Below are 26,312 nucleotides of genomic sequence, written 5' to 3' on the forward strand. Positions count from 1 at the left end.
ACTTTCTCCCTCCTCCCTGCTGTTGTTGTTTCCACTTTCTCCTGATATTCCCTTTGTTATGTTGTTTCCTGATTTGTTGTGTGTAATTCTTCTTCCATGAGCCGAGACCATGTAAAAAAAAACAAAAGTAAAAAAAAAGTTTCTTAAACAATGCCTCGACTTCAGGAACGTATCCCCACAAATTGCGGGGTCGGACAGCCGAGTTTACAGTCGAGCCGAGATTCTCACCTAGGCTGTCTAGCTAGCTCTGGGATGTGCACACATACCTCTCGGCTATCCTGCCAACCATGGACAGAAAACTATCCATTGCTGTTCCTCACAAGGCTAGTGTCCCTCAACGTAGTGTTGTAGGACCAATCCTGTTCTTGAGATACATCAATGGCATGTCTTCATCACTGGAAAGTCCACTGTATCAAAATTTGGAGACTCCACTCTGTGCAGGATAGTCTTGCACCCCTCCATCAGGTAAGCTGTGGAAGCATCCCTCTCTGCTTATCTGGAGAAAATAAGCATTACCTGGAACAGGTATTTTAGTGCAAGGAAGACCCATGTTCTCACTTTGCTCTTTCATAATGACCAGCAGGCAAATTACCAAATATATTTCTGTGATCAGTATCTGGGAGAGCTACAGTTTTTGGGGATCTTAGACTTCAACAACAGCTACAACCTGTCCAGTGTAGTCTGGGTAGATCATATCTCCAAACTATATTTCCTCTATTTCCGTGAGTCCGATTTTCATTCAGGAACACAACTGTTATGGTTAACCGCGTTGAATTGCCACTCTTTCGTTTAAATGCTGAAAATTATGTTTAAAAGACGATTTTGTGGCAAGCAATAGCAGGTTAAAAGTTCCCAACATGTAGAACCGAGTCACTGTAAACACATACTGCACACAGCACGTGCACAAAAGGCCTAATTGAGCATCCATACGTCATTTTGAAATTCCCGTAGTGCCAGCCACCAGTGACATAATCACATCACATGCCATGGCTATTTCCATTGAGGAACATCCACTTATTACGTACATAGATGTGGCAAAATCTTTGACCATCACTGCTCGACGCCAGATACGCCATCCACACCTCTTCTATTCCCTCCCCTATCTCAACCTCATCCTCTCCCAAACATTAATCCTCTCCCAAACTTCAATCCCCTCCCAAACATCAATCCCCTCCCAAACATCAATCCCCTCCCAAACATGAATCCCCTCCCAAACATCAATCCCCTCCCAAACATCAATCCCATCCCAAACATCAATCCCCTCCCAAACATCAATCCTCTCCCAAACATCAATCCTCTCCCAAACAAACATCAATCCCCTCCCAAACATCTCCCCACTCTCCCGACATTCCCATTTCTCTCCAATGATCCTTCCATCCCTTCCATTTCCCATTTTATAAGTTCCCAACGTTGCCCTTTCAAATGGAATATTTTGAAAATATCAAATCAGTTAATGGATTATAAATTATAATCCGATTTGTTCTTCCAAGCACAGAAAACACATTTGATGTCATGGAGAAGGAGACACATTAACCTTCTCTTGAGAAAGTGTCGAATTTGGTTATCAACACAAAAAAAAAACAAGAAAAATCTTTCGGTTGGTCTTGGAGTACAGTGTATGACACATCGCCATGATAACCTGTTAATGAGCCGTGTGGGGTTTGGTCGGGATTACAGGGATCGAAGGTCTCAGGGCGACGTTCGGGTTCACTGCAGGTTCAGTATTTAATCAATCGATGTTATGCACATGGAACGTGCTTTGTAATTACGAACACAACTTTCAACCACATTGTGAAACTCCAGCTGCGACAACTAAAGGAAGAGAAAGGGAAGAAACGGCAGAGGAGGGATGTTGGTCGAGTCATCGTTCTGCGCACGAAAAACAAACCACAAGAGAACCGCGGGCCACGTCACAAAACGGAGTACGAGTACGTCACAAAACGGAGCACGAGCAGATTCATCGAACTCAAGTAGTAAAATCGCGAGAAAAATACACGTGGATCAATTTGAGATTGTACAGTAAGTGAAAAAGGAAGAGTAATGACGTCACCGCCTCACCGTACGTCGCGGGGACGAATCAGCGACGAAGCGAGCCGCGTCACCCGGGGTTACTGTCCTCGTGACACGTTTTACCCAATGGGTGTGACGAACCGGTCGGTGGGAGCACAAACACCACAAGGATTGTTGAAAACAAATATTTTTCCTTCAAGGGACGGAGTCCGTCATGATTGCATGAAAGAAGGACAACAGGGAAGGAAGAACTTTGATAAAGGAAGAAACCTTCCTGATATCATCTTATCAACAATCAACATCGGATTAGAACGTTTAGGTACACATTGGGAGGGAGGGAGGAGAAGGACCGATTATAGAGGAAGCACCAGAAGGTGCGCGATAAGTGAAGTGACACAACGTGAGGGAGAGAACCGGACAAACATTCATTGATCAAAACTTCATGGAACACGTTTCGGAATGGGTGAGTCATTGATTTTTTCACTGTTTGTCCTTGTTTTTCTGACCGATCGTGATCATAATGACCTCTCGGCCCTCACGGATCTCCACCCGAGGCTTCAGCTTCTGATATTCCACAAATCTAACAAATAATACTGTACGGATCGCAGATGTTTGTGGTCGCCGAAAATGGCTGGGATGCGGTTGAAGACATTCTGCAGGATGTGGATAAGTGTTTGGACGTCCACCCACCATGGCTGTTGGTGCTCGGCTCGGTTGTAATCACACTTGCAGCTTGTTGGCTCCACGGATTCCTATGGCAGCCTGAGTGTGAGTCTTTCATCACAACCAGCACCACTTGCACTTACCACCTCAACCCCCACCGCCATCCACGCCCCCTACTCCCCACCACCACCCGTTCCCCCCCAACCCACAGCATCGCCACCCGCGGCCCCCCCAACCCACAGCACCGCCACCCGCGGCCCCCAACCCACACCACCTCCACCCGCGGCCCCCAACCCACACCACCTCCACCCGCGGCCCCCAACCCACACCACCTCCACCCGTGGCCCCCAACCCACACCACCTCCACCCGTGGCCCCCAACCCACACCACCTCCACCCGTGGCCCCCCAACCCACACCACCTCCACCCGTGGCCCCCCAACCCACACCACCTCCACCCATGCCCCTCAACCCCCACCGCCATCCGTGCCCCCAACCCACAACACTGCCACCCGCGGCCCCCCAACCCACAGCACTGGCACCCGTGGCCCCTCAACCCCCATCCTCACCATTCACGCCCCTCAACCCCCACCGTCACAATTCTCGCCCCTCAACCCCCACCCCCACCATCACCATTCACGGTCCTCAACCCCCACCCCCACCATCACCACCCACGCCCATTCCCTCCCTCACCCGCACTCCTCATCCCAATCCTCCCACCACCACCTATGCCCCTCAACCTCCCCTACTAATTGATCCAGTCAGATCACTTCACAACACCACCCTCATCACCTCCCCACCATGTTATACCACCCTGTTACATAATGACCCCAATACTGCATCCCCATCATCACCACCCTGACACCTCTTCATATCCAACTTTTCTGCTCCCAGCCCTCCTTGCCTCGAAGGAAGATCCTTTTCCCTACTCACCTCATGTCCTCCACAGTGGCTGCTTCACTTGCTCACCTCATCTTTTCCACAGTGGATCTATTCACCACCCTATCTCACCACCTCCACATCGGCTTTCTCACCTGCTCACCCATGTACCTCCATTTCCTTGGCTGCTCATTTTCTCTACATCTCTGCACTTGATACCTTGCCTTGCTTCACCATCACCATTAATGTTTGAATTGTGATCTTGACAGAATATTGTTTTCCTGATTTTTCCTTTCATTGTTTGTGACCACAGCTCTGCTCAGTCGCTGTAAAAAGACATTTTTCCGCCTCATCCGAAGAATTCCATATGTGGGAGCCAAGGTAAGTGAATCAAACTGATACCATCACAGGAACACCTCGTGTTCTTCCGGCACACCGAAATGTTTTATCATTGCATGCCAATTTTACTTGTACCAAATGTATAAGAAATGCATCAATTAAAAGATGTTTATGTGGCCTGGTGTGTTTTCAAACACCAGTTATGATCATGGTGATTGTCATGTTCAGCATTTTTGTGGTTGGCCAAAGTACTTCAACTCGGCTTTAAATTGAACTGGATAAGACACGAAGAGTTGTTGATGAAAAGGATGTCAAATGTTATAGACACCATTAAAAATAAGCTAAATAGCTTTGACCCTTCCTTGGAGGCAGATCAACTGTATCACATAACATCCGGCCAAGTTGTGTCATCACCCATAGTTAGAGACCTTATGAGGCCGAGGAAAAGGGACAAGAGGCATTAGTCACATTCTGGCAGGAGAGAAAAGTGGCGTCTGTTGTAACGATCCTGTAAAGAAGGACCAAACTAAAGAAATTCAGGACACGGCTCGATCCGCGATAACTATCGTAAAAAGATGGGAGATTTCCCTGAAAGCAGACAGGAAGTTGTGTGTGAGACTTATCTTTTTGGAAGTGTGATAAGTTGGCATTAAACATATGCCGACATACACGCACTGGAACCATTGCCACTGCCACAACCTGACCATTACAGAACTCTCGTTACGACCCATAAAGTCAAACTCACAAACTTATCGGAGAGTTCTGCAAATCCATCACCAACCATTGACAAGATAGCAACCGGTTCAACGTGGTTGTGGGACGGAGTGTGTGGAGATGTTGTGACATTAATGTTGTGCCAAGTCATGAAACCACTATAAACAATCGTGAAGTTAACAGACCCAGTACTGAAGGTCCTTGTAAATTGGGCCAAGCTGGATTAGTCAAAAATGGTCAGCTTTCTTCCAGACCAATACAAGGACAATAGCATGACAAGTGGTGAAAGAGGACGGTCAGTCGGTGGAACACAAATGAAACTAGAAGGGTACTCGGTAGAGCGCGTACCTCCACCACGTAATTCCTGATCCACGAGAACATATCAGGCCCAATACATTTTTGAAATATCATGCGATACAGTCCTACATCGTTTTTAGACCCATCTCTCAATGGCTCTGAGTCAGAGGTCAACAGACGTCTGGGTCAGGCCTGGGGAGTCATGGATTCACTGGATCATGGGGTGTGGTGCTGCCAGTACCTGTGTGGGAGGACAAAAGTCCGAGTCTTCAGGTCCTTGGTGCTTCCAGTCTTGCTCTCTGGGTGTGAGACTTGGACTCTGACCAGGAATCTGAGACGGAGACTTAATTCCTCTGGTACCAGGTCTCTTCGGAGAATCCTTGGCTATCACTGATCGGACTTTGTGTCCAACGAGAGGTTGCTGAGAGAGACTCAAATGACATTTGTTACCTGCTTAGTCTGTGCGCGTCAGCTGTGGCTGTATGGACATGTGGCTCGTTTTCCTGATGCTGATCCTGCTCACCAGATTCTCTCAGCGAGGGAGTCTCGTGAGTGGAGGAGGCCAATGAACCAATTGGTTGCAGCAGGTTGATCAGCATCTCAAGGAGATGTGGATAGGCCAGGCATTTGCCTGGGGGATGGCTTAGATGGAGGCCCCTGGAGTTCCCGGCAGAAAGTGGTCACAGCGACGCGCTGCTCTGGCACATGTTCCCATACCTGACATGACCTCAATGGTGAAGAATCACTTTAAAAATTCTAGTAGTTGGATCCAGATCTGGATCTTCACCAAATTCAAATTGGTTCGGCCTTGTCACACACCCAAGCTATCCGCAAAGGTTCATCTGGATCAGTCCACAACTTTTTGAGATATCCTGCTCATAAACAGACTAACAAACAAACAAATAAGAAGAAGAGGAAGACGTCATGCAGAGCACAATACTTGCAAAACCCATAAAACAAATTTGACCTCCAAAATAATTGGTGGTTGAATTCAATGACCTGATATGAAAATCCTCTTTAAATTTCAAGTCAATGGGATGAAAATGGAGGATTTTAGAAATACCACCTTAGTTGTTGACCTTGGGCCTATGTTGACCTTTTGGTCGATGTTAACCTCTGTTTCATTGGCTGTTTCAAAATTGGCTGTTTCAATTCAATGACCTGAAATATAAATCCTCTTCGATCAAGTTTTCTCTTGCGGCCACGTCCAGGTTGGTTACAGTGCCATGGGCCTTAAACTTCCAGATAACATTGTGTACGGTGGACACAGGAACATCAAGGTCTCTGGAGATGAACTTGCAGCCTTGAGATTGTCCATGCTTGGCTAGCTTTAATCTTGCGTCTGACCTTCTCAGACAATTCTCTGTTTTTCTTTCTTTTCTCCATACTTATTGTGGTACACACAGTGACACAAAACAGCAGAATGCCTCCTTTTCTCTGCTCAAACTGGTTGAATGAGTAATTTTTTTATATTGCAAGCACCTGCAACTCACCACAGGTGAGTTCAATTCCAAAGTGAAGGAGAATCAACGACTTGAAATGTAATTACTTCTCCTGACTTCGAAAAGGTGTCAATAATATTGTCCGGGCCATTTTCAGATTTCTGTGTGGAATAATATAAGATTTAGTATTTTTTTTTGTTCCACTGCAAACCAAAGAAATACATTTGTGGATACCAAAATATTTTTTAATTTTAACAAATTTCTGGAAGAAACGGTGCATTATTTGAAAAAAGTCGAAGGGTGCCAATATTTTGGTCATGACATTGTATGTATATATATATATATATATATATATATATATATATATATATATATATATATATATATATATATATATATATATATATATATATATACAGCAAGTTGTTTGCAAGACTTATCTTTGTTGGAAGTGTGATAAGGTGGCATTTAACATATGCCGACACACACGTACTGGAACCATTGCCACTGCCACAACCTGATCATTACAGAACTCTCGTTATGACCCATAAAGTCAAACTCACAAACTTTTTGGAGAGTGCTGCGAATTCAACACCGACCATTGACAAGATAGCAACCGGTTCAACGTGGTTATGGGACGAGTGTGTGGGGATATCATGGCATTAATGTTGTGCCACGTCATGAAACCACTATCAACATTCTTATAAACCACCATAAACATTCTGTAGTATAGGATAATAATTATATATATTGTTGCGGTTTGGGGGGGGGGGGGTACCGAGACACCAGCTTGTCACTCAGGGGGATTCTTTCCCGGTTGTCCTCGGTAAAGCCGGACCTGGGGCCACCGCTCACAATTAACGTTATGGTATGGTGGGTTGTTTTAAAACCACGAACGCTACCCAGTCAACCACGAGTTCCAGTATCTGCCGTCTACTTATTCCGTAACTGGAGGTCACATGGTTACCCGAGCGGGGAGCGTGCCCTCGGGAAAGCACCAATATCTGATTAGATTTTAATTGGTGCGGCCGAGCGTTTTAACCGCTGGTGCGTGCCGACTTTTTTTGTTCAAATCTGTTACCTCCCAGTCTATCTCAGTTCAAACAATGCTCGACCAATAGAAGGAAAGGGAAAACACGGACAGGTTGGAAATCGACCAATAATTTATTAAGAATAAAATACATAAATAAAAAGAACCTTTTATTTGCTGAGGTAAATAAAGAATGAATTTCAAAGCAAAATCAATCAAAATGCCAGGAAAGAGACAAAGAGCAGATGCTTATTGGGGGTTGATTTACTTACAGCTAAACACAGACAAGGGGACCCAGCAGATCATTCAGGGGGAGGGGAGGGGGAGAATCGTCTCGCTCACCAGAAAGTCATCCGTGAAGCAAAAACGTCCTGAAAATGTGTGCGTGCGTGTCATGTCCGTCACCAGCACCCAACTTTGCCATGCACCCTCTCGCGGGGCAGCCTTGAATGCCAGTCGAAGTCTGGAGGGCACCGAGATTGTCAGTCGCGGGTTTAGACCCTGGTGTTGTTGGTGATCGACCCGTGCCTCACTTGTTGGCGGCACTGCTCACACCCACACGCACACCACACGCTCGCTTACCGAAGCACTTGGAAGGGCGAATTGTCTCTTTGGCACTGGTTAGACACCCGCTTCTTGGTCGCTTCTCTCGCCCTTTGCTGTTTCCTCTCTCCTTTTGCTTTTCCTCTACTCACTTTTTCTCTTGAGAACGTATCTCTTTCTCTTTTTCCTCACTTTTTTTTGATATCTCAGAACATCTCTCCTCACAGAAAGAACCTCATGCTTTCTCTCGCTCGTTTTTATATCCCCGGGCCTTTTCCGTGGGGTGCAGTCCGCCCCAAGCTCACCCCGCCCCTCTGGGGCACAATTACCATGACGACCTGTGCGCTCTCAAAAAAGGCGGGCGTCGGAGCTCGCGAAAGAATTTTGCTGAGGAAAAATGAGGGTGGACTTCAGAGCTCGTGAAAGAAATGTGTGTGAAATTGTCTGTCGTAAAGAAAGAAAGCTTCCCATAAGAGAGGGGATCTATCCTTTACCCTTCTCAACGCATCACATTTAAGATCCCATTAGACATGGGGATGGGGCTAATCTGAACATGTATTTAAGGAAATAACTGTCTGAGGACCTGGATGTGTGGATGCATTCATCAGACCGGATTCTGAAATCCATAACAATATGTATATATATTGTTATGGATTGGGAAACCTTGTGCACACAAACAGCCAGAGTCCCCGTAGTTCAGTTATTTCGATAAGTATGTGTTTACAGTTAGAATCCCTCCTTCTGTCTAATGGGAATTTTGTGGGTGCGTTACGAGTTATTTTTTTAGTTAGGTTTTTACAACAACAACTACAACAACTACAACAACAACGCCACTGTCCCTCTCTCGACCCAGTCACCATTGCTCATGTGTTTTTGGCCGAGGGCGTGGGCGGAGCCAACGCATCGGATCGAGGCTCCGCTCCAAGGAAGGGCATGGACCGTTTCCTCCAGCCAATGAGTGAAGGGCGAGCACCACAAGCGCGCCCCAGCCAATCGGGAGGCTGACCACGAGTTGTCCGACAACCCCTCGTCCAATCAGGAGGCGAGTGTTGAGGAAAGAAACCCCTCCCACCAAAAAAAGAGAGAAAAAGAGACGAGGGGACGACAGACAGGAGTCTTTGTGGAGATTGTGGCGTGGTCTGTGGTCGTTGTTGAGTGGTCTGCAGTATTGGTGCTGACAACGCCAAGGTCGTGGGTTTGAGTCCCATCATGGTGGTTCGGGGTCGGTGTGACCGCACGAGGCGGGACAGGTACCCCGGCCCGGCTCTACCGAATAGACCCATGGGGTCCAGTTTCTTTTGGGTGTGTGTGTGTGTGTGTGTGTGTGTGTGTGTGTGTGTGTGTGTGTGTGTGTGTGTGTGTGTGTGTGTGTGTGTGTGTGTGTGTGTGTGTGTGTGTGTGTATATGCGTCCGTAGGCCCCGTCTGTAAGTCGAATTGAAGAAGTGTTTTCCTTTCCTTGTAAATTACATTTTCTTATTCGGATAACTCTGCTCTTTTTGTGCTCCCCCTCCCCGATTGTTGTTATAAATAAACCCCTGTTAAATGTACCAGCTCATTTTCTGTGCTTTCTCTCATTGGTCTAGCAAGGTGCATATTGAGAAATAGTAAAGCCGTTCGTGCCGTAAATTGTTCATTTGGTCCGGCGCGGCTTTGGTAACATCCGCTCGGTTACGCCGGATCCGAGTTGGTGATAGCGACTCGATTCGGACAAAGTCGGCCGAGGGTGTGGTTTCCCCGGTAGTTGGACGGCGTGAGTACTAAGGTAAATTGGAATTAGACAAGTGGACTCTACCTCACACCGTCAAAATATTGGCGACCACGGTCCTCTAAGTGACCCGTGAACTTTCGGAGTTGTTCGAGAGTCACGACCTAAATGCCGGGTGTTCGGTGGGAGACGACTCCACTGCTCCAACTTGTGGTCGTTCATCGCCACCAATCCCGGCCCATAAATATATATATATATATATATATATATATATATATATATATATATATATATATATATATATATATATATATATATATATACACATACATATTGTTGTAGCCATGGGAACTGAGACACCAGCTTGTCACTCGGGGATTAATACCCGGGTATCCTCGGCAGAGCCGGACCTGGGGCAACCGCTCACAATTAACGTTGTGGTATACGAGGACAACTATATGAGGAGGACTATGAATATGAAACTACTCCCTATACGAGGACAACCCCTCACTTTATCTCATCATTTCAAGATTTTGTAAGATGTGATGTTTACGATGAACTCCAGAGACAAGAACAAGATGTTGATAACACTCCAGTAGGTAGTGGATTTACTATTACAAAAATAATCTTTTTCGATATACACATCTTAAAATCAGATCCTCTTCAAGCTTCTTCTTATATTGATTTACCAAAAGAGATAAAACTTAAGAAAGTGGTTGTTAATATTCAAAACAAAGATAATAAATGTTTTCTATGGTCTGTTCTTGCTCACTTACATCCTCCAAAATGGAATCCTGAAAGGGTTGAACATTATAAGAAATACGAGAATACATTAAATGTTAAAGATTTAAACTTTCCATTGTCATTGAGAGATATTCCTAAATTTGAGAAAATGAATAATCTATCTGTTAATGTATATGGATTAACAGATACAAACAAAGTTTAGATATTGAAAATTTCAGACAACTATAAAAATGATGAAACATACATTGACCTTCTCTACTTCACTTCAAAGGAAAAATCACATTATGCTTTCATCAAAAATTTATCAAGATTCACCAAATCACAACTATACAAGAGAAAATGTAAAACGTATCCTTGTAAGAGATGTCTCAACTCCTTTCATACAAAAGAACGATTAAATCAACATTCAAAATATTGTAGTAATCATAAATGAACCATAATCAATTTACCAAAAGCAGGTTCAAACATATCATTAAAAGATTTTAACAAATCTATAAAACATCCGTTTGTGAAATATGCTGATTTTGAAAGTATCCTTGAAAAGATAGATACTGTTTCTCCAAATCCAAATAAATCACACACAAATAAATATCAAAAACATACTCCTTGTGGTTTCTGTTATCATATCAAATCATCTATTGGTGATGAATACAACAAATTAGAACTTTACAGAGGAGAAGATGCCTCAAAGGAGTTTGTAAGACGATTGGAAAAAGACTGTATAAGACTAAGAGAAATAATGGTTAAAACCTATAAACCAATGTCATTAACAAAGGGAGAGAAAAAGGACTTTGGAAAGAACAGTATCTGTCATATTTGTGAGTAGAAAATTGAGGGAGAGCTCAAGGTTAGGGATCACTGTCATCTTACTGGAAAATATCGAGGTCCAGCTCATTCCCGTTGTAATCTTAATTACAAGCCCACAAACTTTATTCCTGTCTTTCTTCACAACAACACTCACTATGACACACATCTATTTATAAATGAACTTTCAAAGACATGTGGAGATATTTCTGCCATTCCTAACACAGATCAAAAATACATCTCATTCACAAAAACAATTCATACATCCCCCATAACCCACATGAGATTTCTTGACACATTCAAGATTATGGCAAGTCCATTATCTAACTTAGCATCAAATATTAAAAACTTACCGAATCTTAAATCACATTTCTCAAATCAAGAAGAGATTGATCTCTTATCACATAAGGGAATATATCCGTATGACTATATGGATTCATTTGAGAAGTTTAAAGAAACACAACTTCCTTCAAGGGAAAGTTTCTATGGCAAGTTGAATAAAACTCATATTTCCGATAGAGATTGTACACAAGCTAAAAAGGTTTGGGAGAAGTTTAACATAAAGAATCTTGGAAAAAATCATGATTTGTATCTTAAAACGAATGTATTGTTATTTATTGGCTGATGTGTTTGAAACTTTTAGAACAGTCTGTCGTAATAAAAATTCTTATGGATTAGAACCCGTTCACTATTACACAGCCCCGGGTTTGGCTTGGAGTGCTATGTTAAAAATTACAAAACAGAATTTGGAATTAATCAGTGATATAGATATGCTTTTAATGATGGAGAAGGCTAAAAGAGGAGGAATGTCTCAAGTATGTTCCAAGAGATATGCTAAAACAAATAACAAATATCTTCCTGATTATAATAAGAACAAGTCTGAAGACGACAATGGTTCACGAGCGGTATTTGACTATGTAGATTGTTTCACAAGTCAAGGATGAGACAATGTGATAATTTTGACCAAGTTATAAAAATGATCAACATGATGTGGTACGGGTGACAGGTTATTAGCTGCAAAATGTGGAAAACCCGGTTTTGTTCAACAACTTTCAAAATTTGACCTTTGCATAATGTTTAAAGGTCACAAAACAATGTTGTGGACATTAAAATAAGGAGACAGGATACGTTCTATAGCTTATTGGAGTTATTTCATCGAAGAAGGTCAAAAACCCGGTTCGATTCCCACAGCTTTGAAAATTTGACCTTTGTGGCCTTTAACGGTCAAATGTCAAGGATTTTGACCTTTGGTGCAAAACTTAATCTAGAACATTCCAGGAAAAATATAACGTCATAAAGGCTATATGGCATTTCGCACTCATCGGATTATCCATACTTTGATGAAATCAGCGTAAAAACAAACTTGAAGGGGGTGCCACGGGCATGGTGTTCGAGATAGAGCAAAATGGTTTCAAGACTTGAGGTGGGGAATTACCTCAAGATTATGCCTAAAAAATATTGTCATCCGAGCTCTCAAAGTTTGGGCGGTCATATGATTTTTATGTCAAAATGAGCAATTTTCTAGGTTTTTGACCTTGTGACCTTGACCTTGGGATGAAAATGAAAAATCTGACAACGGAAAGTTTTAGATAATTCATTTTGCTATTCAAATACCAAAGAACCCATTCCATTCAGTGAATTCCTTAGGAGAAGATAGATTTTTAATCCAACTACCCCCTAAAAATGGCTATTTTTTGGGCGTGGCTCCGCCCACAATGGGCGTAGCATGCCCTCATCCAGGAAAACACAACTAGATATTGATATCGAACACATAACAAAGTTTCATCAAGATCGGATCAAAGTCCACGGAGTTATGCTCTGGACAGACAGACAGACAGACAGACAGACAAGCCGGTAGGCAGACATGGGTAGTCGGCCGTTGCTAGGCAATGGAGGGGTCCATAGCAACGGTTCTCTCACACATAACTAGGACATACCATGAACCTACCATACCAGTTTCATGTATATCTGACTCATAGTCTCTGAGATATAACGAACTTCGTTTTTTAATTGTTTTCGACCAGGGTTCATTCAAAGTCTATCTTCTCCGACAGTTTTCATAGGATCCGGCTGGAAATATTTGACAATATGGCTGAATGTACTGCCCACAGTCACTCTTGGCCTGATTTTTGATTTTCGAAAAATATATATTTTTTATGATTTTTCAAATATTTCAAAGTCCCGTTGCTCAGCAACGGTGGTGTCCATAGCAACGGTTCTCATTTGCACACAACTAGGTCATGGTATGAACCTACCAACCAAGTTTCATCGAAATTGCCATTGTATTAACGGAGCACTGGACCGAACAGTGGTACAGACAGACAGACAGACAGACAGACAAATGTATCGACGGAAATACTGATAATAAGGGTTGAACAAATCTCAAAAAAAAAATTTTTGAATTTTATTTTATTTTATTTTTTCGATGAGATCGACTACCCAACAGACACACAGACATAACAAATATAGTGGTCACTCTGGCTGGAGCTCGTGAACCAATGAGGACAACTCTTTCCTGATGTATTATGATGCTAACAATTTGTATGGGTGGGCTATGTCTCAATCTTTACCTTATGGAAAACTTAAATGGGTTAAAGAAAAACATTATGAAAAAGTTTTACAAGACATTGTTGTGTCCTCTCAAAAAAGAATTGGATGAAACTGAAGTTGGATATTATTTTGAGGTTGATTTAAAATATCCAGAAGAACTTCATCACAAACATAAAGACCTACCTTATGGCCCTGATAAAGAAAGTCCAAGAAAAGATGGTTAAGTGATTACCAACAGTCATTCAATATAAAAGGTAAATCTCCAGAAAAACTACTTGCTACATTAAATGAGAAAGAAAGTTATGTTTTGCAGCAAAGGAACTTGAGACAATATTTATCTGCTGGGTTGAGAGTGAGGAAAATTCATTGGATTTTGAAATTTCAAGTCATTGGTTAAAGAAGTATATTGATTTTAATACAAAAAGGAGAACAGAAGCAAAAACAGATTTTGAGAAGGACTTTTACAAATTAATGAATAATGCTGTATTTGGAAAGACGATGGAAAATGTTAGGAATCGACAAAACATAAGACTTGCTATAGCTTGGAAACAGGCTTCAAAGTTAATTAATAGACCAAGTTCTGAACGAGCGGAGGTGTTTTCAGAGAACTTTTGTGCTATTCATTTGAAAAAAGAGAGTATTGAAATGGATAAACCTATTTATGGAGGATCATCAATTCTGGACTTGTCAAAGTCGGTAATGTATAACTATTACTATAATAATTTAAAATCAAAGTATAAGGATAATGTTTCATTGTTAGATATGGAAGCAGATAGTTTTATATTAGAAATTAAGACAAGTGATGTATATGAGGATATGATTATTTATATATATATATATATATATATATATATATATATATATATATATATATATATATATATGATGCAAGTAATTATAAGTGAGGTGATGTGATGTTTTCATCAAAGAATAAAAAGGTTATTGGTAAGTTTAAAGATTAATTGGGTGAGAAGGTCATGAGTGAATTTATAGGATTAAGATCAAAGTCTAATGCTTTTACATATATTGATAATAATAACATTGAAAGGTGTGATAAGAAGCTAAAGGGAATAAAGAAAAATATAATCACAGAAACAATAAACTTTAAACATTTTATAACTGTTTAACCTTAAAGAAGGAAGAGTACAGAAAAATGAATGCAATAAGAAGTTATAAACATCAATTATATACAGAAGAGATAAATAAGAAAGCATGAGGAGCTTTTGATGATTAAAGATATATTTTAGAGAATGGAATCAATAGTCTTCCTTATGGTTATAAGTATATGTGTTAAGATATTGGGTTGGGAATTTTAACAGGCTACCGCCGTCTTTATACTGATTTATAAATGATAGAATCAATTAATAACCAAACCAACGAGTGGAGATGCAATCAGCCTTGGTATTTAAATGGAAAACATAAAGAATGTGAGAAATATCAAATAAATCTTATTGAAGAAATAACCGGGGTAAAAGTAGATAAAACAAATAAGCAGATAAATTTAATTACAAATATGTTGGAGGATGTAAAGAAAAAAAATTAATTTCCTTGAATGGACTGAAAACTTTGATGGTTATCATTTGAATAATTGAAAAACAATTTACGACAATCTCAAAATGATATGTGGCTCAGGAGATGATCAAATAAGAGCATTAAGAGAAGTTTATCATTTCATTTCTGCTCAACAAAGACACTTATACCAAGAACCAAGTTCCAAGTTATTCTTTGTGAATATACTCGATGGAAATGAATGTTGTAAGAAAATTTAGTTATTCCCTAAAGGAGAACATGGACAAATATTCATTGGTTCTCTCTTTGAATGGAATGAAAATATTGTTACGAATTTCAGCCCGGCCGGCGTGCGATCGGCCACGTAACTCGAATCGCGACGCATCGCCCACCGGAACGGACAATTCAGTCGTGACCCTCCTGGAACTACCGCCAGGAGCCAGTCACGGGTGGGGGTTTAACCTCACCACGATTGTGCCAATTGCCCACCCGCGCAGGATAGGGTTGCTCGCCAAATTCGACCTCCCTAAGTACCTGCGCGAGTGGTCGACCGGGCGATCGTACCTCGCCACAGGTTGACTTCGGACACGAACCGCTTAAGCGGCTCGTTCCATGCTGCAGGGATAACCGAGCAGAGTTATCGTCGACCTCGACGGTTCAGATTACGTATCGGGTGTTTCAACCCACTACCAATCCCTTACGTGATGCAAGATGAAACTTTCAACGGAGGAAAGGACGCAACGAAACGGGAAAACAGTTCAACAAGCAAGCACTTTATTTCACACAAACACACAAGGCAAGCACGTATTCACAGCCATACCAAAATGCACATATAACAGTTAAAACAATAAAAGCAACGCAGAGCGACAACCGAATAAAAAGGGCAATTATTTTCAGCACACATACAGGTTTACTTACAAGACTGGCGCCACACATACATTTACACAAAAAACAAAGAAAACACAAGCCACCCTCACAGGCAAGGAGGCAGACAGGTCCGTGGACCAAATGAACGTGTGACCTGGGTGATCGGCCAGGTCCACGAGACCGAAGGGGTCTTACCCGCTTGGTGGGCTAGCCGCAATGTCCGCGTAACGCGCTTGACTCCGTGCCCCTGGTATGGTCGGTGAGCTCCTCCAGGCGTGCGTCGCGCAGGCACCACGGTTGGGTTGGGGAACGGACAGGGTTACCGGCGCTATCTCAGCATGGATGGGGGAATTGTTGATTCCCGGGGTCGGGAGAGGGGAATGGCGGACGCTCCGTCCCGCTAGTGGGGTCCCGGGACCGCAGCTGACTCCGGCGAACTCTCGCCCCTGAGCCCTCCTCTGTGTCCCTGCTCCACTCCGCGACCCGTACCTCGACCTCCACTCCGAACTCCGTCCCCTTCGCCATCCGATCCCCGCAAACACACGCCTCAGACTTCACGACTTCCGACCGGCGCCACTTTCTGCACTCTTTTCTGCACACACGAGCTGGACACCTTTCTGGACACGTTTCTTCACACTCCTTCCTGGACACAGACCCGAGCTGCGTCGTACTCGCGTCTTTTATAGACTGGGGAGGAGCCTGTATGCAGATTCGCGGATCAAAACGTGCTTGGAGGCGGGGCCATGCCACCCGACGTCCAGCCATTGGTCGGGCAAAAAGGGGCGTGAAGCCTTCCTGATCCGTTTTCCTCTTCTGAAGGGAACGCATTCACAGCAGGTCCGGAGACTGGGCCATGCCACCCGATGCTCAGTCATTGGATGGAAGAAAAGGGGCGTGAAGCCTTCCTGATCCGTTTTCCTCTCCTGAAGGGAATGCATTCACAGTGGGTTCGGAGGCGGGGCCATGCCACCCGACGTTCAGCCATTGGTCAGGCAAAAAGGGGCGTGAAGCCTTCCTGATCCGTTTTCCTCTCCTAAAAAGGCACGCATTTGTACTCGCGGCTCGACGCGTTTGGCATCAATTACCGAATGGGCCCTGGACAGCACGACGTTTGGTGTTGACTGGTGGTGTGGTTGATGGTTATGGAAGGAGAAAGGCGAAGGTGGTGGGGGGTTTGCTGTGGTGGTTTGGTTGTTGGCAGGCATCGTTTGGGAATGGCGGTGAAGCGATGTTTGCGGGATGGAGTTGTGGAGGTAAAGAGGCGAAGGTGGTGGTGTTTGAGTTGTTGGCGGCTTAATGGTCCAAAATAACTATAGAGAAAGAAAAATGGCTAACTCAAAGCGTCGCAGCCCGGATGAATCACACATATTCCCTCTAAACAACAGGTGTGGGCTAACTACACATGAACTTATCGATATATCTCACCTGAGGACCCTTTATGGTGCATTGCGAATTTCCACAGCCGTAACAATATAAAAGGAAAGAAGTGCTTTAATCAGTAAGTCTCAATTTTACATTTGCTCAATGGGGCAGCGATCAGTCTCCTATTTTGGGCTTTTGGGGCTTGAGTCAGCCTCAATTTTACATTTGCTTATATGTGAGGGAAGGGAATCGGTCTCCTATTTTGGGTTTTTGGGGCTTGAGACAGTTTCAATTTTACATTTGTTTGTATGGGAGGGGGAGGAATCGGTGTCCTATTTTTGGTTTTGGGGGCTTGATTCAGAGTTTTTCCCTTTTTCCCCATTCATTTGAATGGTTGCCTCAGAAGCCCCATTTATCCTCGACTGCCCATCCTCCATCTCCCCCATTTCCTCCTCTTCACCCTCCATTGTGATCATGCGGGTTCTGCGTCAATTCCGTGTCCATATTTACATCATCTACATGGCCCACCGGGACCTGCCTGTGTTGGTCCGCCATTGTCCGTCCCAATAAATTTGGTCTAACCGCTCTGAATTTCGAGGTGCGTGAAGCGCACCACAGGTCGACGACCTGATAATTTATTGATGAAGGAGTTTGAAAAATCTCCCACTCCCGACACCAGTTGTTTCGGCGACGGGTTTTGAGACACCAGCTTGTCACTCAGGGCGATTAATCCCCGGGTGTTCCCGGTAGAGCCGGACCTGGGGCCACTGCTCACAATTAACGTTGTGGTCCAGTGAGTTGTTTTAGAACCACGAACGCCACCCAGTCAACCACGAGTTCCAGTGTCCACCGTCTAATTATTCCGTTTAACTAGAGGTCACGTGGTTACCTGAGCGGGGAGCATGCCCTCGGCAAAGCACCAATGTTATCTCGATTAGATTTTAATTAGGGCAGCTGAGCGTTTTAACTGCTGGTGCGTGCTGACGATTTTTGGTCAAATCTGTGGTAATTACCTCCCAGTCTATCTAGGTTCGGACAATGCTAGACCAATGGGAGGAAAGGACAAACACGGACAGGTTGGAAATCAACAAATAATTTATTAAGAATAAAATTAATAAATAAAAATAACTTTTTATTTGCTGAGGTAAATAAAGAACGAATTTCAAAGCAAAATCAATCAAAATGCCAGGAAAAAACAGAGCAGACGCTTATTGGGGGTTTGACTTACTTACAGCTAAACACAGACAAGGGTACTCAGCAGATCATTTGGCGGGGGGGGGAGGGGGTGGGGGGGGGAAGAATCATCTCGTTCACCAGAAAGTTGTCCATGAAGCGAAAACGTTCTGAAATGCGTGCGTGCCTGTCACGTCCGTCGCCAGCACCCAGCTTTGCCGTGCACCCTCTCGCGGGGCAGCCTTGAATGCCAGTCGAAGTCTGGAGGGCACTGAGATCGTCTGTCGTGGGTGTAGACCCTGGTGTTGTTGGTAACCGATCGTGCCTCACTTGTTGGCGGCGCTGCTCACACCCACACGCGCACCACACGTTCACTTGCCGAAGCACTGGGAAGGACAAATTATTTTGTCGGCACTGGTCAGACATACACTTCTTGTTCGCTTCTCTCGCCCTTTGCTTTTTCCTCTCTCCTTTCGCTTTTTCTTTTTCCTCTTCCACTTTTTCTCCTCATGATTTTCTCTCCACAAGATCTTGTCCTCGCGCTTCTCTCTTCATACTTTTTCTCGCTTCTTTTTCTCCCCACGCTTTTTCTCTTCTTTCGCTTTTTCTCTTCTTTCGCTTTTCTCCTCACGTTTTTTTCTATCCTCACGATTTTCTCTTCACACTTTTTCTCTCCTCTTTTATCCTCAGAACTTACCTCTCGCTCATTTTTATATCTCCGGGCCGTCTCCGCTGGTCAGTCCGCCGCAAGCTCACCCCGCCCACTGGCGCGCAGATACCATGATGACCCGTGCGCTCCCGAAAAAGGCGGGCGACAGAGCTCACAAAAGATCGACACTGAGGAAGAATGGGGGTGGGCTTCAGAGCTCGTGAAAGAAATATGCGTGAACGTGTCTGTCGTAAAGAAAAAAAAGCTTCCCATCAGAGAGGGGATCAATCCTTTACCCTTCTCAACACATCACATTTAAGATCCCATTAGACATGGGGATGGGGTAATCTGAACATGCATTTAAGGAAATAACTGTCTGAGGACCTCGATGTGTGGATGCATTCATCAGACCGGATTATGAAATCCATAACAATGTATGTATGTATGTATGTATGTGTGTATATATATATATATATATATATATATATATATATATATATATATATATATATATATATATATATATATATATATATATATATATATATATATATATATATACAGTATAGGATAAGATTGGGGCCAAAAACGATATAGAGCATATTTCAAAAAGTTGTTGATGAGTTGGTTAGGTGACAAGAACAAGCCAATTCGATTTTGGTTCAGGTCTGGGTGTAGATCTGGCCTATCAGTGGGATACAAAACATAAGCTGTTCAGCCTGTTGGAGGTATGCACTCCACTGAGTGCTGTTCAAGTAGGAATTGCATCAGTACTTGTAGGTTATTGTAAGTGTACTGATACAATTACAACAGCCTTCAAGACCTCATGTTTAATTGAAGGCCGCAGTGGTCCTTGGTCCTGTCACACTCCAGTCTCCTGATGAACGCTTTGCACTTTAAAAAAAAAGAAGAAGAAGATCTAAGGCTTGTGGTGGAGCTGCTACACACATGAACATACTCGAAACAACACAAGACTGTAAGACAAGACAAACATAGCCACTGATCTTGTGGGAAGTGCCGCCACTTCCCGGGGTATTTTGGGTATCGGCGACGTTACCAATGGCGCCGCTGTTCTCATCTCACGCAGCGGGGCATTTCCCAAGGAGGCATTTCCCAGGGAGAAAGTTCCTCCTCCCCATGGCTGCCAACCTATGGGGATTGCCCATGCTCAACCTTTCAAATTCTGAACATCAAGCAAAGAAGCAGCACGTACCATTTTTAAAGTCTTTGGTATGATTCGTCCAGAGTTTGAACCACCGACGACCCCCCAGACTCAGAGCGGATGCTCCACCCATTACACCACCGAGTCTGTCAATACTCTTCATTATGTGAAACTTCTCCATCAGATTCCCTCGTAACCATCAACTTTTTAATGGTTTAAGGCCCATTTCCTTCAGCCGCTCCTCATCGCTGAGTATAATTCTCGTTATTATTACACTGAACCCTCTGAATAGTGACTTGTTAATTGTTTTGCACAATTTGTGCACAGACACTTATTTTAAACTCTAACACAATGAAACTTTGATGTAGGATGCTATTTGGCCCAGCATCCACAATCCTTTAACTTGAGAAGTACTTTACATGTCTTCTGTGATACCAACTCCTTTTTTGCAATTTATGGAATCTAGGATAACATTTACAGGTAGACTTTGTCTGCGTGACTACTCACTTGGCCCTTGTTACTGGACCCAGATTGAGCGATGACCCCCATCTGGACCCCAACCTTTTTTTCAGTCGCCAAAATCACAAGTTGTTAACATCAGTGTGTACGGTTATTGAAGCAAGTGCAAAATCTCTATCCAGTTGAGGATTACTTCAGAGATACAAATTTAAGCTCACTTCTTCCACTGGAACACTTTTCTTCCTGCCCCCAGATCCAAAGAAACTTGAATGCAGCACTGGATGAAATGGCCAGTTCTCTTTTCACCCTCAAAGAAGGTTCTCATTATATGACCAAGCTCCCTGCTGAGAGTCTGAGCCATGAGGCAGTCATGGATATGTTGAAAGAGTACAAGGCTATTGGTACGGTATAATTTTGCTTATCTTTGCTCTGGTTTATTACGTTGCTTTTGCTAAGGATCTATAGCTTTGCTGCAAAGTACAGGGTTATTGTAGGTCAAAATTAATATTGCTTGGAGTTTTTGTGATCTCATGATATAAAGCTAAATCGGTCGTAAAGCTTTCTCATGGGGGGGCATGTCCATATCCTTGCACGGAGGGAAGGCCACGGGTACATTGCTGCAAAACTGTGGATCCTTAACTGAGGTTAAATTGAGAAAACAAGTAACATAAGAGAAAACAGGAAGGTACAAGAATTTGTGAATAAAGGGAAGAGGAAGAGGAATGGAGTGGAGAGGAACTTTGCAGCAATATGGCAATAATCATTTTACGAGTTCAGAATTGCTTAATTTTGTTATTTGTCATCCCAATGGGTTTTTTCAACCTTTCGTTTTTATGACAGCTCTTTGGTACTAATTCAGTTGAGGTTGTATGCATTATTATAAAGGTGGAGGTTTGCTACAAACCAAAATTCATAGTTCGGGCTTTGGGGTGGGACCCCAATTCTCTCGATGTGAACATGTTTGGCAGAACACACTACACTGCTCCTAGTGGGAGGAAGTGTTACAAGTCAAACTAAAATACCCCATTTTGGGGGAAATTAACCCATCTGCAATTCTGGGAGATTTAACCCATCCTTACCTCCTGGGGGGATTTAACCCATCCGTACCTCCTGGGGGGATTTATCCTGTCCGTACCTCTGGGTGGATTTAACCCATCCATAAGGAAGGATTCTTCACTGGTTGTCAGAAAAACTCAATGTCGAGTTTGACTCCTAACAACCGAGCAACCGCTCACGATGCCTCCAATTATCGAGGTACTGTCTGCGGCTCAAGAGTGGTTGTCGAGGCATAATCCATGGTTTAATTTAGCAGTGGAGATATAAAAAGTCCATCTCTTGTTGACCACTGTCCATGTGATCTGCACACAGAAGGAATCTCCAGACAGAATCGCTGCTCATTCTTATAAATAAACTCACGTGACAAGAGAGCGCAAAGATCAAAACATTTGTGGTATTTGATCTGCCTTGGCCAAGCAGTACTCCAATTGTATGTTGGATGAACTTAGTGAGGAGAGGAGAAAAGAGAGGGTGAGGGGATAAAGAATGGGCTAAAATTGGTGAAGGAAAGGAATTTATGGCTGTCCGCATGGATTGGTGAAAGGAGGGGAATTTACAGCTCTGCATATACAAGGGGCGATGGGTTGATTATAAATTGTATCTTAACTCTGACATGATAGTTTTGCCTCAAAGGTTGACCTGAAACCAGTACAAGTACCGACCTGAGGTTCCTTTGTTCAAGATCCAAGTACTGTCATCACCAATGGAATGTGCATGTCTGCATGCAGATAATGACAGCTGGAAGAATGGACAGGTTTCAGGAACGGTTTACAGTGGAGAAGAAGAGCTCACTAAGCTACTGGTCAAGGTATGTATTCAAGAGCACTTTGTGCAAAAATAAGATGCCGCAGTCTAATGAATCAACGTTGTTGTTGCACCACGCAGGTCTATGGGGAATTTGCATGGAGCAACCCGCTCCACCCAGATGTATTTCCTGGTGTAAGGAAAATGGAGGCCGAGATTGTGGCCATGTGTTGTGATCTTTTCCATGGAGGACCCGATTCATGCGGCACTGTAAGCTCCACTATCCTCAGATTTATATTTGTTCTTATTTTCCTCCTTATGAGGATCTATTTTTGCCAAAGAGCCACGTTGCCAGCTGCATAATCGCCATGCTTCCGTTTTATTCTCCTAGGTGACATCGGGGGGAACTGAGAGCATATTGATGGCTTGCAAAGCCTATCGTGACCTGGCTTACGAAAAAGGGATAAAACATCCTGAAATGTGAGTGTCTAGATTTTGAGTCCGTTTGCATCACATGGGAGTGGAGGCATGCAGTGGTTGAAGAATTAGGAGATAGAGTGTAAGCCTTGTGTGATTAAAGTTAAAATACCGTTTGGCTCACTCCTGTCCTTTGTATTTGGTAGTGTTGCCCCCATTAGTGCACACGCGGCATTCGACAAGGCGGCGGCGTATTTTGGCATGCGTCTCGTGCACGTTCCTCTCGATCCACATACCATGAAGGTTGACGTCAAGGTAACCTTTGCGCTCTCAACATCGTGCACCGTCCTGGCTCTTGTGGGTTCCTGACTTGTTTACCATCCTCAGGCCATGCAACGCGCCATCTCCAAGAACACCGCCATGTTGGTGTGTTCAACTCCACAATTTGCGCATGGCATCATCGACCCTGTGGAAGAAGTTTCGAAGGTCTGTGGGTGTATTTTATCACTGTCCCATGACTATCTTCCATGGTGCACCCATGACTATCTTCCAACCCAAACTCTCCCTTTTTACCCTGATGATGTTGTCAGTACCCCTTATTTACGAGAACAGCACATTCAAGTCTGATATGGCGAAAGTGCCAAGCCTGTAGCAATGAAGCAGGAAAAGGTTGTTTGACCCTTTACCCCCCCTCCCCCCATGCTCAATTGTTCATCTGCATTCTATTACACAATTCACATGGTAGGCATGATGTATTCAGCTGTGGTATCACTCATTTTTAATGAAAAGTATAACTACACATTTACAGTGGAATGTTGACCGAACAGTTTGAGGCATTGTTTGCTGACCGGTCGTGAACGTTGCCAGTCTGTAAAACGAAATGCAATGACAATGGTTAAAAAGAGCACGATACCTCCACAAAGCCTCACTGTCTTGTTCAAATCGTAGACGTGTTGTCCTGCAGCTGGCAATGCGCCATGGTGTACCTCTGCACATGGATGCGTGCCTGGGTGGGTTTCTCATCGCCTTCATGGATGAAGCCGGTTTTCCTCTGCCACCGCTCGATTTCCGGCTGCCAGGAGTCTGCAGCATTTCTGCAGATACTCACAAGGTGCGTTGACCACTGCACAAACACAGGTGTGCTTGACTTCCGTGAATTAGTGCGCTTCTCATTTTTCTGCTTCAACATGTATCGGTATTTCAGGTTGAATTTGATTATTTAGTTATTTTTTTCTGACACAATGCTAGTAGCAGCTGTGTTGTGTCATTTGCCAAATTTTGCAATTTCCGTTGACTTTCCTTTCCTGTTCGGTTCGTGTTTGTGTGCCTGTGTGTAGAATTTAAAATTCCTTTTCACGCTGCCAATGGTTCTTCCCTCTCTATGCCCTCTTTTCAATCATCTCATTGTTCATAAATTATTTTTTAAACTACCGGTACCGTGTGAACATGTTCAATTATTTGTTTTCACTTTCCTCCCCTCCAATCACCACTGACGCACGTATCTATATCTCGTGCATACTGGGCATGAATGCAAAGTGCCTCAATTGATTTGAATTGTGCTTTGGGTTCACAAAATGGAAATGTAACGACAAGTGCCTCACTCCTCGTCTTTCAGTACGGCTATGCCCCAAAAGGTTCATCCGTTCTGCTGTTCAAGGAGCGTCGTCTCCGTCACTACCAGTTTTTTGTGGCGCCAGACTGGCAGGGTGGAATCTATGCGTCGCCCTCCATAGCGGGGTCTCGGCCAGGAGGCGTGATTGCGGCCTGCTGGGCGGCACTCGTGACTACCGCTCGGAGTGGCTATGTGGAAGCAACACACGGTGTGGTGGAAACGACGCGGGAAATAGTGAAAGGGTAAACAGCCTTGATTGCCCTATGGCCTTTCTCGTCGACCTTTGGCTGCTCTTTGGTCGTACCCAACTTGCTTTTCTTCGTTTTCTTTACCGTCCTTTTAACAACTGTATTTTCTAACTCTATATTAGTTAGGGTGTTGAAATGACCTTTTCTCCTCATTTAATGTATTTCTTCCTTGTCATAATCTCATCTGATTTCTCATGAGATCTGATGACAATTTCATCAGATCTCATGAGCATTTTAAGGTATAACTAATTGAAGCACACAAGACGATGTTACTGAAAAAAGAAAACTTCAAACAGCCATGCAACAGTAGTGGTGTGTTGGGGTCGTTGAAGAGTCAGACGATCAAGGTTAAAAAAAAAAATTTTTTTTGAAGCAATAACTTTTTCTTGCAATCGAACACTGTTGCTGGTTGTCTTTTGTGGTTGCAAAGGTGTGAATGAAATGCATGTTTGTTGATCATCACTCATCTGATATTGGCATCCAAATGTTTCCTGTTGAAAAAGGTTGCAAGAATATCGATAAACATCTGGTTTGATCACCTCAGCTGTGGCTTTGGATTTCTGTTTCCTCTGCACATCAGCAACGTGGCTGCAAGTCAAATGGCAATCCTTTTGGATCCCAAAACGACATTGACTGCACAATGGCCCAGTGGCTATAACCCATTCTCTTCTTAATTGCTCTTGAGGTTGCTTTGCATGATGACAACATGATTCTGCACAAACTCGTGTTGTTTCCTGCAAAAGGATGAACGTTCGAGTCAGATTACCCCGAACGGGTATGTAATCAAAATAAAGACCATTACTGCACAGTAGTCCCAAGAAGGAAGCCAGACATAACACACACACACACACACACATATACGTGTGTATATATTGTTGTGGTTACCAAATTCGCAAACCACCATTCAGGTCCCTTAGGTGAGGTATCTCGGTAAGTACATGTGTAGTTAGGCCCGAACCCGTTGTCTAGTGGGAATACATGTCATTTATGCGAGCTGCGACTCTTCAGGATAGCCGTTTTTCTTTTACTATCTTTATTTTGGACCAACCGCCATGATTACCACCACAACCACAACATCAACCACCAACCACAACACCGCTTCACCACAACCGCCACGACCTTCACGTCACACCTCGCAACCGTAGCATCGCCACCGTTCTTGCCCCGCTGTGGGTACCAGTGTTGGACTCGTGCAGGGCGCACGTTGAACAGCGTGTACAAAATCACGGATTTTGTGCTTCAAAAACGGATCAAAAACGACACACGCCCACTTTTTGCCGTCCAATCGGTGAGCGAGGGGCGATTTGGCCCCGCCTCCAGAACGATCGATATATG

General features: G+C 43.6%; 1 protein-coding gene across 1 annotated transcript in view; it reads left to right on the plus strand.

Annotated features, from left to right (window-relative positions):
* Positions 1 to 2,155: 2,155 nt before the first annotated feature.
* The window catches only part of SGPL1 (sphingosine-1-phosphate lyase 1), a 57,339-nt gene continuing 33,182 nt past the window's right edge, over positions 2,156 to 26,312 (plus strand). The window contains exons 1-11 of the mRNA XM_085883095.1: positions 2,156 to 2,473; positions 2,619 to 2,778; positions 3,864 to 3,931; positions 21,154 to 21,301; positions 22,685 to 22,764; positions 22,842 to 22,970; positions 23,092 to 23,180; positions 23,324 to 23,432; positions 23,505 to 23,603; positions 24,082 to 24,228; positions 24,733 to 24,971. Coding sequence (XP_085739221.1) covers positions 2,453 to 2,473; positions 2,619 to 2,778; positions 3,864 to 3,931; positions 21,154 to 21,301; positions 22,685 to 22,764; positions 22,842 to 22,970; positions 23,092 to 23,180; positions 23,324 to 23,432; positions 23,505 to 23,603; positions 24,082 to 24,228; positions 24,733 to 24,971 — 1,289 coding nt within the window. The 5' untranslated portion in view covers positions 2,156 to 2,452. The remainder of the gene's footprint in view (positions 2,474 to 2,618; positions 2,779 to 3,863; positions 3,932 to 21,153; positions 21,302 to 22,684; positions 22,765 to 22,841; positions 22,971 to 23,091; positions 23,181 to 23,323; positions 23,433 to 23,504; positions 23,604 to 24,081; positions 24,229 to 24,732; positions 24,972 to 26,312) is intronic.

This window comes from Eptatretus burgeri, chromosome 5 (assembly GCF_056783735.1).
Source record: "Eptatretus burgeri isolate ZD-2024b chromosome 5, Ebu_testis_v1, whole genome shotgun sequence".
In the NCBI taxonomy this organism is placed as follows: domain Eukaryota; kingdom Metazoa; phylum Chordata; class Myxini; order Myxiniformes; family Myxinidae; genus Eptatretus; species Eptatretus burgeri.